The sequence below is a fragment of the Strix aluco genome, chromosome 1 (genome assembly GCF_031877795.1).
Source record: "Strix aluco isolate bStrAlu1 chromosome 1, bStrAlu1.hap1, whole genome shotgun sequence".
Taxonomy (NCBI): Eukaryota; Metazoa; Chordata; class Aves; order Strigiformes; family Strigidae; genus Strix; species Strix aluco.
Window position 1 is genome coordinate 55,713,321 of NC_133931.1, and position 16,076 is coordinate 55,729,396.

General features: G+C 36.9%; 1 protein-coding gene across 6 annotated transcripts in view; it reads left to right on the forward strand.

Moving 5' to 3' along the window:
* Positions 1 to 16,076, forward strand: part of PTPRM (protein tyrosine phosphatase receptor type M) — a 506,702-nt gene that overhangs the window by 100,696 nt on the left and 389,930 nt on the right. For all 6 annotated transcript variants that reach the window (XM_074821657.1, XM_074821666.1, XM_074821694.1 and 3 more), the window contains exon 2: positions 13,229 to 13,351. In XM_074821657.1, the coding sequence (XP_074677758.1) occupies positions 13,229 to 13,351 (123 nt within the window). The remainder of the gene's footprint in view (positions 1 to 13,228; positions 13,352 to 16,076) is intronic.

Below are 16,076 nucleotides of genomic sequence, written 5' to 3' on the forward strand. Positions count from 1 at the left end.
TGATAGGGCAAGACCTTCCCAGTTTAGTAACGTATTGAGGTCCCAGGAATATCAGACCATTTTCACAAAGGATCAGAAACGCGTAGCCCAGTGTTTTCACCTGGACAAAACATCCCTTTCATCAGGCATGGAGCAGGAATTAGCAGAAAGCAAAAATAATTCGAATCAACCTGACAGTCCTTGAATTTGCTAGTACTTAGGTACCACACTTACACACAGACTTGAAATGATTTCTACAAGGTTAGAAAGCATGAAGCTCTGTGTGGCTTTGATTTGTCTTTTTGTTGTGGTACAACATTTAAGTGAGTTTAGTGCTGACTGAATCTTCTTATAAGCAAAAATTGGAAGTAATTATTTTATCTGGGTAGTGTAGCGGTAATGTCCTGTTCTGCTATGTGGAAGATTCAGGAGTTCACTCCTCAGGTCTTAGGAGCTTGGGCATGTCAGTGTTGCAGCAGTAGTGTTTTTAATACTCTCAAATGTGGGTCTCTCTTATAGTTGATAAGATCTTGTGGAAATGTCAGAGGTTTCTAAAATTAATTATTTCTTCTCCTTCTGGGAGGAGGTTATAGACGTGATGAATGAAATAAAAGTATAATTTATTGCAAGAGATAATGACTAAAAATGAGGAAAAAAAAAAAGCAGTAGCTAACTAAATTTAAAAATAGAAAGTTATTTATACCTGTAGCACAGTAAAAGCCTGTTGTGCTGACTGAATTTAACAAGCAGACCTGGGATTCAGCCTTGGCGCTGCTAACGACTGGAGGCGTTATTGATGTAGTGAACTAATTACCCATGTGATGAAGTTGCCTGCTGGAGGTTTTTGACTGCTTCATCACTGTGGCACCTCCTACAGGTTAATTCATTGAGCAGCACAGGTAAAACCTCCAGATGAAGGTCCTGCTCTCTTTTCATCCAGGCACAAAGGCTTGTACTGACAGCAGTAACTAAATCGAGATGAATATTTTCCTGAATTATTGATCGAGTAGCTAGAGCTGTATCGTAAAACTAAATGGTTTGGGATGCATCTGTAGCAGTTCACAGTCATGGGAAAATGCGTACACAGTAAATTTAAAAATCAAACCAAAATGAGTAACAGCCTTTCTCACCTGAAGGAGAGCCCCCAGATTAAATGAGGAAAAGTACAGCAGAAAACCTGTACATTTAAAGAGGGGGGGGGGGGGGGAGGGAAGGGGGGGGAATGCTTTGATTAGCAGCCAGGGAATGGGCTGCATGGACTTCAAAATCTGTTTGAATACTTTCTATGTATAAAATACTTTCATGGCATTTGTTCTCAAATGTCTCAGTACACACATTAAAATTCAGAATATAAACAGCTCATTTAATTAGATGATAAACTGTTTCACTTAAAATTTATAGGGAAAAATAGCATTTGTAAGATAGTCTAATAACAAATGGAATGAATATTTTTGCATTTGCTACATCCATTGATGAAATAGCATATAAACTTCAATATTTTCTGTCCAAATCTAGACTTTTGATATCAGGCAGAAGAGATACAAAATCCATCTTAACATTATTAGCTTTATGAGAATATTTTAAGGTTGTGGAATCCTTTATACAGAAATATTTAGCGGTTGGTTGGTTTGTTTGTTTTTCATTGTGGTATAGCTGAAAAGCCTCTGAGACTAGCAAAGCTAACACTGCCTTTGTTCTTTACTTAAAGCTAGAAGTGTGTTGTAAATAGTCTGGATTTCTCATCCAGGCTTAATATGCTGTTATCTAACAGGATGCACTAAGTGTTCTATAACAACTGCAGAACTCATCAAGCAAATGGAAAGATTAGCCCTGAAATCAAGCCTCAAACTTTTATTTTCTCACAATCAATAGGCAAGTAATGCATGCTGGATTTATAATGATATTTACTGCTTAAATCCTTTTTAAAGTTCAAGGCTGGAAACAGATTGTGTGTACAAGCAATCCACAGTAGAGTTTCTGAGTAGGGGCTTGTGATAAATAAGTGAAATTGGGTTTGACTGAAATGGCCCATCAGTCCCACATGGGTTTAGCAGAAAGATTTCAGGCTCAAAAAGACAGGGGTTTGGAGAAGCGTCAACCATTGGTTTCACATCACCTGAGATTGCTTTGTGGAGTCTGTCTTCTGGGAGACATAAAGACAAGAGGCTCATTAAAAATGAGCAGCACCAGGGAGAATGATTGAGCTTCAAGTATACTTGTGTTTTTTAGCTTGAAGAGTTTAAAGGTGAAGATACATTTTAAAAGCTTAACTTGCAGATGAGAAGAATGCTGTCAGGTTTCTCAATGAAATCCCTTTATATATAGATAAATAGGATATTGTAGTATTTTTTTGACAACAACAAAAAAACACAACAATCCCCCACAAAAAATGTACTCAGCTCAGAATGTTCTGATAGTTGGATGAAATTCATAGTAAATCTCTCAGCTATCAAAACTGGATTTGATAAAACAGGTTGTCTTCAGTCCTGTTATCTGATAACTTCAGAGGCAGTATTAACTGTCTGTAAAAGTTGGGGAAGCAATGAGTCTTGGGGCTCACTTTGAAACTGTTCTACGCTGTACTGGCAATCCAGCTGTGGTACTTCAAAGCTTGCTGTGGGCCCATCGTCTTTAGATATGACTTACCTATTCCAAGACTTTGAATTGTTTTATGCTGTTGTATTTATTGACCTTAGGAAAACATGACACTGAACTTTAAAATCAGAACTTCACTTATTTGCTTTTTACTCTAATGCAATCTGTGCTGTTAACAGATACAGTTACAGTAGTTTTACAGTAGTTAAAAGTAATTTAAAATATCACAGGTTTTGATTATTCTGTGACAGCATGAGGTTGTCCACATCTGTCCGTTTACTTAACACTGTAAGGCAGGGAATGAGCAAAGTGGCTTTGACCTATGAAGTAACACTTCGGTTCATTCAGTCAGAGCAAGTGTTCTTTACCTCAATTTGAATTGTAAATTTATGTGATAAATGTTGTTGAAGCAACATAGTCTTTTTCTCATAGTCTCATAGCATGAAATGCAGCTGAAAGCTGATTTGTTTTGTGAAAACTTGTATGACTTGGCACAACCACAGACGAAAGAACATTGGCTGCTGTGTTGTTTATTCTTGCCTTCATTCACGTCTGTTCATTCATGCACATTCACTACAATGTGGGGAAAAACTTTTGAGGGAATAATTGAATACCACACTTCCAAACTAAGAATGAAGATGTTGGATTTCAGTAATTTTAAGAAAAAACCTGCTATTTTTCAAAGTTATCATAAAGTACCTTTGTGAAAATCACGTAACACCGGATTAGGAACTTCATGGCTTTGTGACTGGAACGGCTAGCGGTGCTGATTGTGGAAAAGCTGGTTTGACTGTCTTTTGTTAGGCTGTATTTCCCCAGGGCCCTAGGATGGATGTAGCATGAAAAGGTTCATCTTTATGACAAACTGAATATCTAATAGTGTTTCCTGAATGGATGTTAGAGAAATGGTCTGATGTGGTCTTGTAATCACAGTCTTGATGATTGTATGTTTCTTAGGTTACACTGTGTTTTAAATAAAGTGAAGTGTTGGGATGAGCAGACCCTGTATTATGATGAATTTTGGCTGTGGGGCGTGCATTTCAATCGCTTCCTCCCAGCTGGGGTTAAAAAAAACAAAGACTGAATATGCCCACACTGTTTCTTCCTTTCTTTTGAATTGCATTTTATTTCATCTCAGATTTTCCAGTGTATACGCTTCCTTCTTGAATATTGAATATAATCCATGCAGTTTTGTATTGTTTGCTACTTGTACAGTTTTGTATTGTTCCCCAAATGCCTTCCCCTGCTCTCCTCTCCCCTCCCTTAGACAAATCTTTCTGGAACAGCAATACCGTGCTGTATTTTAATGATATACGAAGACACTGGGAGTACTCAGGTGAGGTGAAATGAAAAGGAGTAAGCAGTTTTCAGAATCATCAATTATAAAAGTGGAATTAATATGAAGCTACTGAGAGCAGACAACTTTCTTCTTTCCTTTTGTTGAAATTTGCCTATCTTCAACAGATCAGCGCAACCGCTTACATTTCTCATAAGTACCATATTGAGAGATTAATGGTGAATGATTCTTGAGCTTACCTTTTGTCAGGGCAGCACTTTACCTGAGGAAACAGTTCAGGATTTTGCCTCCAGGCCTCGGTAGCTCTATAGGAGCAAAAGGAAACCAGGAAAAAGAAAAGAAATAGTAATTTTGTACTATGTTTAGATGTTTTCTTTTTAATTCCAGCTGCACATGCTTTGGCATGTTTTGATGATAGCTCTCCTCAGTGAACTGAAAGGAGAAGTGAAGGTAAAATTACAATAAAATCCAAGTGAGGAAAGGATAACAGGGATTCTACGTAATAATTAAATTAGTAGGGGCAGCTTCTGTTACCAACATAAGAAATCACGAATAGATGCTGAGTGAAAAAGAGATACCAGTGGTATGTATTCTGTCCCTCGCCTGACAGAAGGGTGAAGTGCTGCAGACCACTGCTTCAGCATCATAACTGTATGGTCTGGGAGCTAGACTGAAAATTACACTTTTTCTTTTCTTCTCTAGGAAAGAGTACAGAAAACATTGTCATGTGTTTTACTAGTTTTTCAAAACAGAGGTGTCATTTCAAGTCCTTTAAGAGGTACTGCATGCTAACTTGTCAAAAGAAAGTATACCTAATTGTTACCTTCTGTATATATTACTGCAATATGTACATCTGTTTCCCACCCTCCCAGTATGTCCTTACTCCATTTCAAGTAAATGGGGAAAAAAAATACCTCTCCCACATCTCTCTTCTGCAGCATCTGCTTTCTCTGACAACCAAGATGATTGAATGCTTTTACACATTTAATAAGGGGGTTTTGTGCACTCCTGGGTGGTAGCTATAAAAATAAATTAAGTGAATCCTATGATATAAGCTATATAAAAGAGGTGTTCAGTTGTGTTTTTGTTTTTCTCAGGAGGCTTATTCCACTACCAGAATATATTTTGAATTTTTAATTCTGTTTTAAGCATGTGAAAGGAAGGTTGCTTTTATTAGTTATTTGTAGGTCAAAGTTTTATGTTGAAATGTTTTCAGGAAGTTTATGAAAGAGGCTTCTGCATTTTGAGGCATGGTTTTGCCATGTATTTGTGATAACCAAGATACAAAACATATGGAGAATCTGCCTTTTATTTATTCATTTTTGTAGTGGTTTTGACTGCAGTCCAGAATTTCATCAGCTTGAGTCAGCTCCAAAACACATGTATATCACCCATCTCCCTTTTGCAGCTGATATGCCCAGTGTGATCTTTTTAGTAAGCTCTGTACATTTGTAGGTTAAATATATGTTGTAAATTGAACTTCTAGTTGTTCTTGAAAAGTCATTCCAAAGTACTTATCATATGGAGATTTTTTTTTCTTAAAAGGTTTTCTTTCAAAAAATGTTGTCATAACAATATTTATTACGCTTTTAAAGTGAATTCCCTGATCTGAAACTCGATTTAAGTATTAAATTAATAATTAAAAAAATAAAGTGGTATAGATACAAAAAAGAAATGAAAACTAAAAACAAAAACCACACAAACCACCACAAACCCCACAACCGCTAAAATTTATCCATAGCAGCTATTTGTACAAGGAATGTCTCTTTTAGTATTAACTTGTGTTGGACTGGAAGACCAGCTAGTAGTTTTAACACCCAGCATGATATCCTTTCCTATTACTGAAGCATAAAATCCAAATGACTTTTGCATATATGCTTGTTTTAATAATACCTTTCAAAATAGAGTTTCCTAAACACGTTTCTGCATAATCCTATACTTTCTTTATTGGGTTGAACACTCGACTATTTCTTTCGGTAGACGTGCTCTAATTAATGACAACTGCAGCAGGGATATAATTTGTGTACGTAGGCATGCATGTGCACTTGCCCATATAATCCATGCCATACATTAAGAAAAGCTATCACTAATATTGCAAAATCAAACACTCTGACATTAAAAAATGCCAGAAATAAGTTTGCTCACAGAATATTAGTGTCCACCCATTTTCCCATGGGCCTCATAAATATTTACTGGTATAAAAATGATACAAATATATGGATATTATTTGCTTACACGATATGGGTGAAGTTTATTTTGAAAGCCCTTGTGCAGTGTTTTGTCTTTTATCCTTGCTGAGTGGTATCTGTTTCTATGTCTTGGTATCTAAAGGGAGTTTAAATGCACGTTTTGAGAGGAAACTGTTCCTTTTTTTCAGGGCTTTTTACTGGAGTCCAGGAACCCAAATTTTGAATTATTCTCAGTATCCATTAGGCAATTGTAATTTTTTAGAAAACATTTTATTTGCCTAAATGTGAGCAGGTTACCAGGGGAAGTTAGAACTGACAGATACGTCTTCCATAAAATGCAACTTTGCAGCGGTGCCCCGTGTCACCAAAACTGAAACATTTTTGGAGACATTTGTGTTGATTCAGTTTCTGTCAGGTAAGTGGAGGGAGAACAGAGAGAACAATTGTAAATGTTTTATGAACATGCAGTGAGCTTTTGATGTCTCATAAATAACAGCTTTAAATGTTTTTCCAAAATGATCTTTTTCTGTATGCTGTCATCACTTGCAATACTGCTGGAATTTGCTCTGTGAATTCAGAACTCTCTAGCATTCTCATACTACCTTTTCCATGTATCTTAGAACAATTCTGTGTCTTTTGCCATGTGTTGTTCTCCCTTACAGCCAGAATTAATATCTGGCCTTTCTTAGTTGCAAAATACATACTTTTACCTCATCATCTTTGATCTGGCTCGTGAGATTTTTTTCCAGGTAATTTTTCCATCCTCTGCCTTTTTCAAAACTTTTCTGAGCACAGCCACAATCGGAGAAGTTCTTCAATTGTAAAATCTGTTTCCTCTTGCTCTTCTCCCTCACCCCTGCGCATATGCAGACCTGACAAAATGTAGATACTGTTTTAAATTAGATCAACTTTATGCAGCACATGGTTTTTCAGACTCCCTGACCAATAATCTAGATTACAGTATTATTTTACAGCTCTGAACACTTGCCCCTAGTATAAATCAAAAACTTGGTATATTTTGAGAGAAAATAAATGCTCAATTTTAAAACAGACTACCCACTGTTGAAAGCTCACTTGCAAAGCCTGGATAAGCATTTTTGTTGTGTGTATGTCACTGCAGTTACATGGCAGTTCTGTGTGCACTTTGGAGGCATACAGAGAAGAGTTTCTTTTGCTAGCTATCTCTCAGCTAGCGTGTCTGGAAAGTCCTTTTAACATATAATGCTGTTACACCTTTGAAAGGGGGGCAGGTAAAGCCTCTTTTTGCTGACAGTCTACACACAAACGGTAATCTAGGCAGGCCATTATGTCCAGTTTCTAATACGTTCTTTAAGCCATCCATTTATGTAGCTGTGGTTGAAGCTTTATTGGCTCAACCATTTATTGATTGCAGAGAGGTGAACAGTTTTGTGTTAGACAATTTTTGTCATCACCCTATCTTTAATAAAGTCATACAGCAGACCAGACCTGTCATACCGGTTTAGAGACAGTATTTGAATTTTCCTATGTTAAAAGTTGTCTACTGATTCCCGCTTTTGCTTTCTCTGTTAGCCAGTTTATAATAGAGAATGACTTTTTATTTTCCACTTTATGACTTCTTACTTGCCGTGGTAATGCTGCCTCATCATCCTGAGCACCCTTGGGGATGAAAGCTGACTCATTCACAGTCTAGTCGAGCTTAATAATTGCAGTTTGTCACAGTTTTCAGTTATTTCAGTTTTCAGTATTTCAGTTGTCCAGGTGATGTGCTTGATCCATTGCTGTTGGATGCAGGGATGTTCACAAGAACGGGAAGGACTATGGCTGGCTGAGGAATGGTATATTCTTGGTTTAGGCAGAGGCTCTTTTTTTACAGACAGAAAGAAAAGATCCGTTGCCTAATAGGAGATTAATCTTTCACTGCATTATCGAAGCCCCCTGATATGACATGTGGTCTAGACACCCAGTTTTCAGATCAGATATCAAAACCTTTATTTCTGTTTCAAAGAACAGCTACATTGTACTTAGAGTTAATCAACATATTTCCAGTATGAAACTGAAAATACAGAAACAACAGAATTTAGAATACTTTTAAAATGAGTTAAAGGAGAATATTAATGAAATGTGGTATTCAGTAAACTCATCTTCTGGGTTCACCTGTTCTGCAACAGAATTCATGGTACTATGGGAGTCCAGAAACCATAAGGTTTTGCTGTAAAGAAAAAAAAATGTGTTTTATCCCAAAGCAGGGCCCTTGCATCAGTTCTAGTATGTACACATGTGCCCTGCCAATGCTAGCACTGATACTCATAAGCATTACAAGTTTTGGCACTTGTACATTTGGCAGCAAATTTTTGATTGAAAGTACATATTGATCTGATATTTCTGCAGTATATAAGACCAACAAAAATAGATCAGTGTCCACTATAACTTGGAAATTTTTTCTGTGTTAGTTTTTGTCACTTAACTGGTTTTTGTCTTGTGTTATCCTACTTTTTGATAAGGTATTCTTTGAGAATACATAATAACAGATGTTGTAGTTACAGTCTGTAACAGAATAGTTTGAATAAAACTTTATTCACATTAGGCAAAATATAGTGTATTCTTTATCCCATTTACTTTAATTGGTTGCTTTCATTTTAAATTATATTCCTCATTTAAGCTCATAAATTTTTCTAGATCTAAAGTAATTTAACCAAATAAAAATAGAAATATGCAAAAAGCACATTTGGTCAATGGCATAGTTATACTGAACTGGATTCATGATGGTAAAATGGATGATTGCAGTTGAAAAAAGCATAGGCTGTAATAGACTGTGCTGCATCTTGAGCATTTGTCAATCAATTCCTCTTAGGAATCCAAAAATATCTATAAAATGCAGCATAAGCCAAAGAATCTTAATGGAATGTGTATCTCCTGTTCTACTTATAAATATTTCAGTCAACATGGTATTCATCCTTTAAAATACAGTTTGGGTATCCAAACTGTAATGCCAGTGTAACAGGTAGGGAAATTGCTTTGCTTGATTAAGCAATATAGCAGACAATATGTATTTTGATTGTTACAATATGCATTTTGACTGTTATTATAAATTCTAATAGCAAAAATGGGCAGAATTTCTCAAGTGTGTTAGTTGATTATAAACAACCGCCTCTTTTGTCAGTGGCTCATGTTTCAAAACAGTGCAATGATGAGAGACACTAAAGACCACTGATAATTTTTCCAATTTTACCAGCCCTTGTTGATATCATATATGGATAACTTCTTACGAAGTGGAAACCTTGTACAGTAAGAGCATCATGACTAAAAAACAGGTGAAGCACTGCAGAAGAAGGTGGGAGGGCTTGAGTAGGTGCAAATGTAGAGTTTTGTCAAATGTCATGACCTATTTCTAAAGAACTTCATATTATTTGTAATACAGTCAGATATGAGGGTTGGAACTTTGGGGAGCAGGCATAAGCTATTAGGACTGTCAATGATTTGATTTACAGTAATCGTTACTTGGCTAATTTGACTAAGCTTTTCTTTGTTCCAGTAAGATGTTCTGTGTTATTGTTAGTTCAGTCAATGCATTCAGTCAATGCACAATTTGCCTTTACTTCCAACACCTATATATGCCATGTGTGCTATTGTGATCTACAAAAGAATTCCCAAAAAGTCATGGCTGTGAAAGCCGCCTTCTTGTCCTTAGTGGCTGGCTGTAGGAAGAAACATGGTTTGGCATCTGTGCTCTTAGAGATCTTATGTGTGCTGGTCAGTTCTCTGGATAGGTGGCTGTACAGTTTGATTACTTATGTTAATACTTGCTATGGTTTGATTATTAGGTGTGGGTGGAAATGATTTAGGAATGGAAGAAGGAGTTCAAAAGTTCCTTTTAAACTCTTCCTATAGCAGGTGTGAAGATTAGATTAGAGGGAGTTATAGTAAATTCAAAGGTTTGACAGATGTAAATGGCAAAGAAAAATGAAAAAGAAATCCTGACAGTGATTTAGCTATACACTAGCAAAAGAAACGAAGAAAACCAAGCAGTGAGAAATGGTCCTGTGTTGACAGACAAATGGTCTACACAAGTAGAACTGTCATTCTATTTATCCACATCTTCCTAACCTAGTGCGAAGAGGATTCTGGGTTTGAGCAGGAAAACACCTTAAACTTTTCTATGTCATCTTATTACTAGAGATACATATGATGTAATGAGGTACGGGCACTGTTCCGTACATTCGTTAGTCCTGCGTTTCAATTGTAAACCCTGACTTATGCCAAGTTTTATTTGGGTGTATTTTTTTTGCCAGGCTTGACTACGTTGTACATTGCATAACTTGATATTTAAATTCATGTCCTAGTATCATTTTATTGTGGTTTAAACTCTGCTGGCAGCCAAGCACCACGCAGCTGTTTGCTCACCCTCCCCCACCGAAGGGATGGGGGAAGAGAATTGGGGGGGGATAAAGGTAAGGAGATGCATAGATTGAGATAAAACCGGTTTAATAATTGAAATAAAATAATAGTAATAATAATAATAGAAAATACGAACTGGTAATGCACAATGTGATTGTTCACCACCCGCTGACCAATGTCCAGCCTGTTCCTGACTAGCAATCCCGGAGAAGAGACGATCCCGAAACTGCAATCCCAGAAGTGAGAGCCCTCCATTCCCAGATGACCCTCCTCTATATACTGATGTGGTGGTTTGACCTTGGCTAAATGCCAGGTACCCACCAAGTCACTTTATCACTTCCCCCTCCCTTCCTCTTTTTTTCTCAACAGGACAAAGGGAGGAAAGAAAATAAGATAGGAAAAAAACCCAACCCTTGTGGGTAAACAAAAGCAGTTTTAATATAAGCAAAGCGAAGCAAAGGTCCGCGTGCGAAAGCAAAAAAAAAAAAGAAAACAGATTTATTCTCTACTTCCCATGAACAGGCGATGTCGGGCCTTCTCAGGAATCAGGGCTCCAATACGCGTAGTGGTTGCCTCGGAGGACCAAGGGTGACCCCACCCCCTTCCTCCTTTCTCCCAGCTTTATACTGAGCAGACGTCATATGGTATGGAATATCCCTTTGGTCAGTTCGGGTCAGCTGTCCCGGTTGTGTCCCCTCCCAGGATCTTGCCCACCCCGTCCCACTGTGGGGGGGAAATGTCAGAAAGAGCCTTGGTGCTGTGTAAGCACTACTCAGCAGTAGCCACACCACCAGTGTGCTATCAACACCCTGCCAGCTCCCAACATAAAACACAGCACCATGAGGACTGCTACAGGGGAAAACCAATTCCGGCTCAGCCAGACCCAGTACAACTGAGCATGATGTTATATGGTATCTGCAGTACCTTTGCAAGGAAGCTACCATTTGCTTTACCTGTGGTTTGGGTTTTTTTTCAACTTTTTATAAAAAAGCACAAATAGGTCTGTGCAAGTGGATGTTTTGCTTTTGTGTCTGAAACTTAACTTGTGACGTATTTTATGAAGTTTGGAGAAATATTTATGCAAGTGCTAGAACAAATGTGCAAATGGCTGCCTCATTTTCTAAGCCTTTCTACTGGAAATATTGCAGATGTTCTTTGATATACTTTATACAAATCTCTTGTATTGCTAAATTGGTTTAACTTCAGAAAAGAGATAATTTATATCTGTTGTTATTACTGAGGTGAAATATTAGAGTTTAGAGTTGCAAGTTCTCTAATGGATTTTCTGTTCCCACTGGATTATCTAATTGAATCTTGTGCACTTCAAATTGTACAGAAAGATGCAGTGTCTAGAGGTGCCAATTTCCCTGGTAAACCTAGAGTTAACAAAGACTTCCTATAGAAAGATATTTTAAAATGGAAAACAGTATAGGATGATCTGTATCTAAGGGCATGGCAAACATGATATAGAGACCAATGGCACTGTAAGAGAACAAAAAATGGAATTATTTGATGACTGCATCTAAAAATAATTTCTGTTGAAGATTATATGCTTGCAAAATGCTTGTCATGAATCTTAAATATACACTGGGACTGACTGTTAGGAAGGCTGGGCTTCAGTTGGGTGAAGCTTGTCAGGTATAATGAAATCTTTTCTTCTATTCTGCTTTTTGATAAGGTATTCTCTAATGCCATTTATAAGGTACTAGGAAAATTTAGATTTTTAAAGCTAGATTCTGTCTGTTTCCTATTTTAATATAACTTGGCAAGGCTAAGCCTGCTGTGGCTATGGACAGATAGCAAAGATGATGAATAGCCCTAAAGTTTAGTTTTGTTTGAACAGCTGCAGAATTTACTTTAATATGGACTAAAATATCCGTGACTAGGGTTATATTTGTTTTCCCGAATAGGAAAGATGTCATTCTTCACTGGAGTGAAACATCAGACATCAGAGAAAACAGAATTTTGTAACCCTGTGTTAATCTCCTGTTAGAAGTAAATGATGTAAAAAAGCTGGAAAAGTTCCCTCTGTACCAAACGGAAAAAGCAAAGCTTTTCTGTTTTTGTTTTTTTTTTTTTTTGTGGATAATGTTAGATTCAGTTCTTCTAAATTCATGACGTAAGATTTTTCCTTGCCCTGCTTGGGATAGTGTGAGCTTTTATAACATATTATTCTTTTCTAAATTACTTAGAAGAGAATGGGAAAAAGAGAGGAAGTAATACTGTTTTCTTTCAGCGAGACCGGGGCTGCGCGTAGATTGGCTTTTTGAGATAGTTATGCTGTATTGTACCAGAGGCACTGATCCCACGAACATCCAGGCTGGTAGCTGTTTGTCACGTACCGGGCAGCATCTAGGCCTTCCCTTACTTGCAAACCAAGATACAGGAATGGGAGCTGATGTTCCCACACTTACAGTTTTCTTCAAAAATGTAGGTTCCCAGGCATGGAATAGTTTGCTTTTCCTGAAGAATGCCAATCATTCAGTTTTTCAATTTTTATTGTTTTTATTTTGCTGTTTTGTTTTTGATACCTGATGATTGTGTCATAGGAGAAAATTCATCTGTGGTTCTAAATCTTCTCTTTTACCTTTGAGATTTTGTTTTCATTACAAGGTTTTATGCCTCCTCAGAAAGTGATGTTTAATAAATACATAATCATTTGTATTAAAAGATATTTAAAAATTACACAGCCTGCATTGAACCATGTTGCAGTTGTTAGGATTAAAGATTCATAATCCGTTATCTGCATGCCTTGTTTAATTTTTATCTTTGTGTTTATTTTATTTTACAGGATGTTGTACTTTCGATGAGCCTCTCAGTTCCTGTGGCTATAGTCAGTCAGATGATGATGATCTTAACTGGGATCAGGTGAACGCACCAATAAAGCCCTCCTCAAGTCAAGGGATGCCATCTGGTTGGTCTTTTATTTTGCTTTGTTTCTCTTTGACAGACTATTGTTGGAATGCTGCTTTGTCTAAATCTCTTTGTTAATTGCAATACTCAGGTCTTCCCAGTGATTTTTGGGAGGGATATTTTGCAAACCAAAGGTTTTCTTTCATTGTGTGGGGAACATAAAGGTTAGAAGGTAGGAATAAAAGCTTGGTGTCATCAGGGAAGGCAGATGGAAAACAGAATGATGGCATGAAAATGAATATAAAGTACTACTAGAAGCAGGCAGACAGAACTACTCAGGAAGACTCAAAGGAAGAGGGAATAGTAGGAGATAAAGATGATCTTAGGTATTCTAACTGAAAGAGATATTAATGAAAATCTGTTCTGAAAAGAAATGGAGAGTGAAAAAGAGTTGAGAGAAACAGGAAAGGAGAGGTATCCCGAAGTAAAGGGCCTCAATGATATTATGCATGTTGTGTTTAAAATAGCTGTGATACTGTTATTTAATGTATTTTGTGCAATGCGTGCAGCTGGACCTAAGACCATAGCAACAGCCCCTTACATTCTGCTGAACTATAAATTTACTCTGGTAATACAGTGATTCCTTTACCATTTCACTCCCACAAACACATACAATCCGAGCATTGGTTTTAAACTATTCACTAGCCTAAAATTTATCAATTATTATTTTTTCATGTATTTATCTGAGCATATTAAGGGTTCCCCAATGTACTGATCTCCATCTCCTGAGGGATGATTGCCTGCAGCCCAGCTCAGCATCTGCTGTGGCTTTTAAAGGCTGAACCTTCTGTGACTATTGTCACCTAGAAGTAGCCAAAACATAAAGACACTGCTTGTAGTATCATGGGACTTCGTCTGCTTTAGCCTCATAGTTTAGTATAAATATATCCAGAACACTTAAAAGCATTGCAGATGAATGTCCTGGTGTTTACATCCATTTTAATTAGTTCTTTAAGGCACCCATAATGTATTTTGGCATTTGTGTAAAATCTCTTTAATAGTTGTCCTTCTCAAGAAAACATTCCTCTCATTTTTGGATAAGACAATTAGGAGATAAGCAGTGTGAATCTTCAGAAGTGTCTGTATAAACAAAATCTGAAAGTATGCACTCATCAGTAGAAGACTAATAAATGCACTAATGTACAATATGCAGCAATCAGCCCTAGATACCTTCACTTGTAAAAATGTTCTCATCAGTCTTCGCTATAGATTTCTTAATGTTGCCATGTGTTGTGGACACCATCATCTCCAAGGTTGATGGTTGAACTGAAGTGCCTTTTCCTTCGGCACTTTGTTTCCTCTGGCAAAGGTAGGACTCCCAATTTCAAGATGAATGTTCAGTTTGCCTGAGTCCCAGCACTTGGATCATCATGCTAGATTGAGTTCATCATCTCAGATAAAGGAGGTTCTTGCAAATTCCTTTTTAAACTGGCTCTTGTCCAGTGGTCTTGGCACACACTGCTAAAAATTTTCTGGACTATTTCAGTAGTGCTTAATGCTGTTTCTCAAGTTGGAGGTAAGACACGCAGTTTATCAGTCGTCTTGGCTTGCAGTACAAGCTATACATTCTTTTTCTCTTATCACGCCACTGGAAATTCTTTTCTATTCCAAATTTCATTCATTATTCTCCCCGCTTGGATTTTGTGAAAGCGATTGTCAGTATGTGTTGTTCAGTCTTCTTGGCAGATGGAAGAGGTTCAAATCTATGTACTTTTCTGTGACGACCGTAGGCTTGAGGATTTTTTAGTTTGTTTTGTTTTCCCAGGGGCAAGAGTCCAGTCAAGGGACTGGTATCTTTATGGAGGGAAAATGCTATGTATGACATCTGATAAATAAAGTTACATATAACTTGTTTCTTATTTGTCTTCCTGCCTTTTTATCAGAAGACTAAAATAATGTTCTGATGATCAAGCAAAAAGGTATTAAATTTGGTAATAAATTATATTTAGAGTTTAGGGAGTTTTATTTCTGTCCATAAAGGAAGTGAAATATGCTTTGGGAGTCTTGGGTCAGAAGATGAACGAGTTAGTCTGAAGGGGGTTGTGGATATTGGTGCCTTAAAAGGTCAAAAACCCCTTTGAGAGGGAAAGAAATGCTTATTTTTTGCAAATGAGAAGCAGTGTGTCTAAGGGCACAATTCAGTCAAGTGGTATCTAATTTTTCCTCATAATTTCATCTAGACAGTTTTTTCCTGTTCTTGTTCAAACCATCATCTTAATGATTTTAATTACTTTTCAGTTAGCCTTAGCCAGAGAGTTATGTGATACACTTATAAAATGATTTCAAGTAGTTTGTCAGCAGTTTCTGAGCTACATATTTTAGAAAAAATAACTTCAAATGATAATGAATAGAACATCTTAGATTAATGGTTTGTGGGGAATTCTTGGCTTTAAAAGCAAAATGCTTTATGCAACAGTGTTGTAATACTAGATTGAAACAAGAACTCTCAGTTCAGTAGTCCCTTGTCAGTAGAAAAAAATGATGCACATAACATTCTTAATTTCAGGCAATATGCTCCAGTGAGTGGGTTGATGTCAATATATAATATTTTGTGTAATTTGGTGGCAGCCAGGGGGAGGCACAGTAGTTATGGCATTTGATTTATTTAATCCACATGAGTTTGTTGAGAGCCAAAATATTTATCTGAAACCAGGACATTCAGATACGTTGTAGATGAAAATTGGTAAGCTGTATCAAATATGATAATATAAAGTTTCTAATAGTGT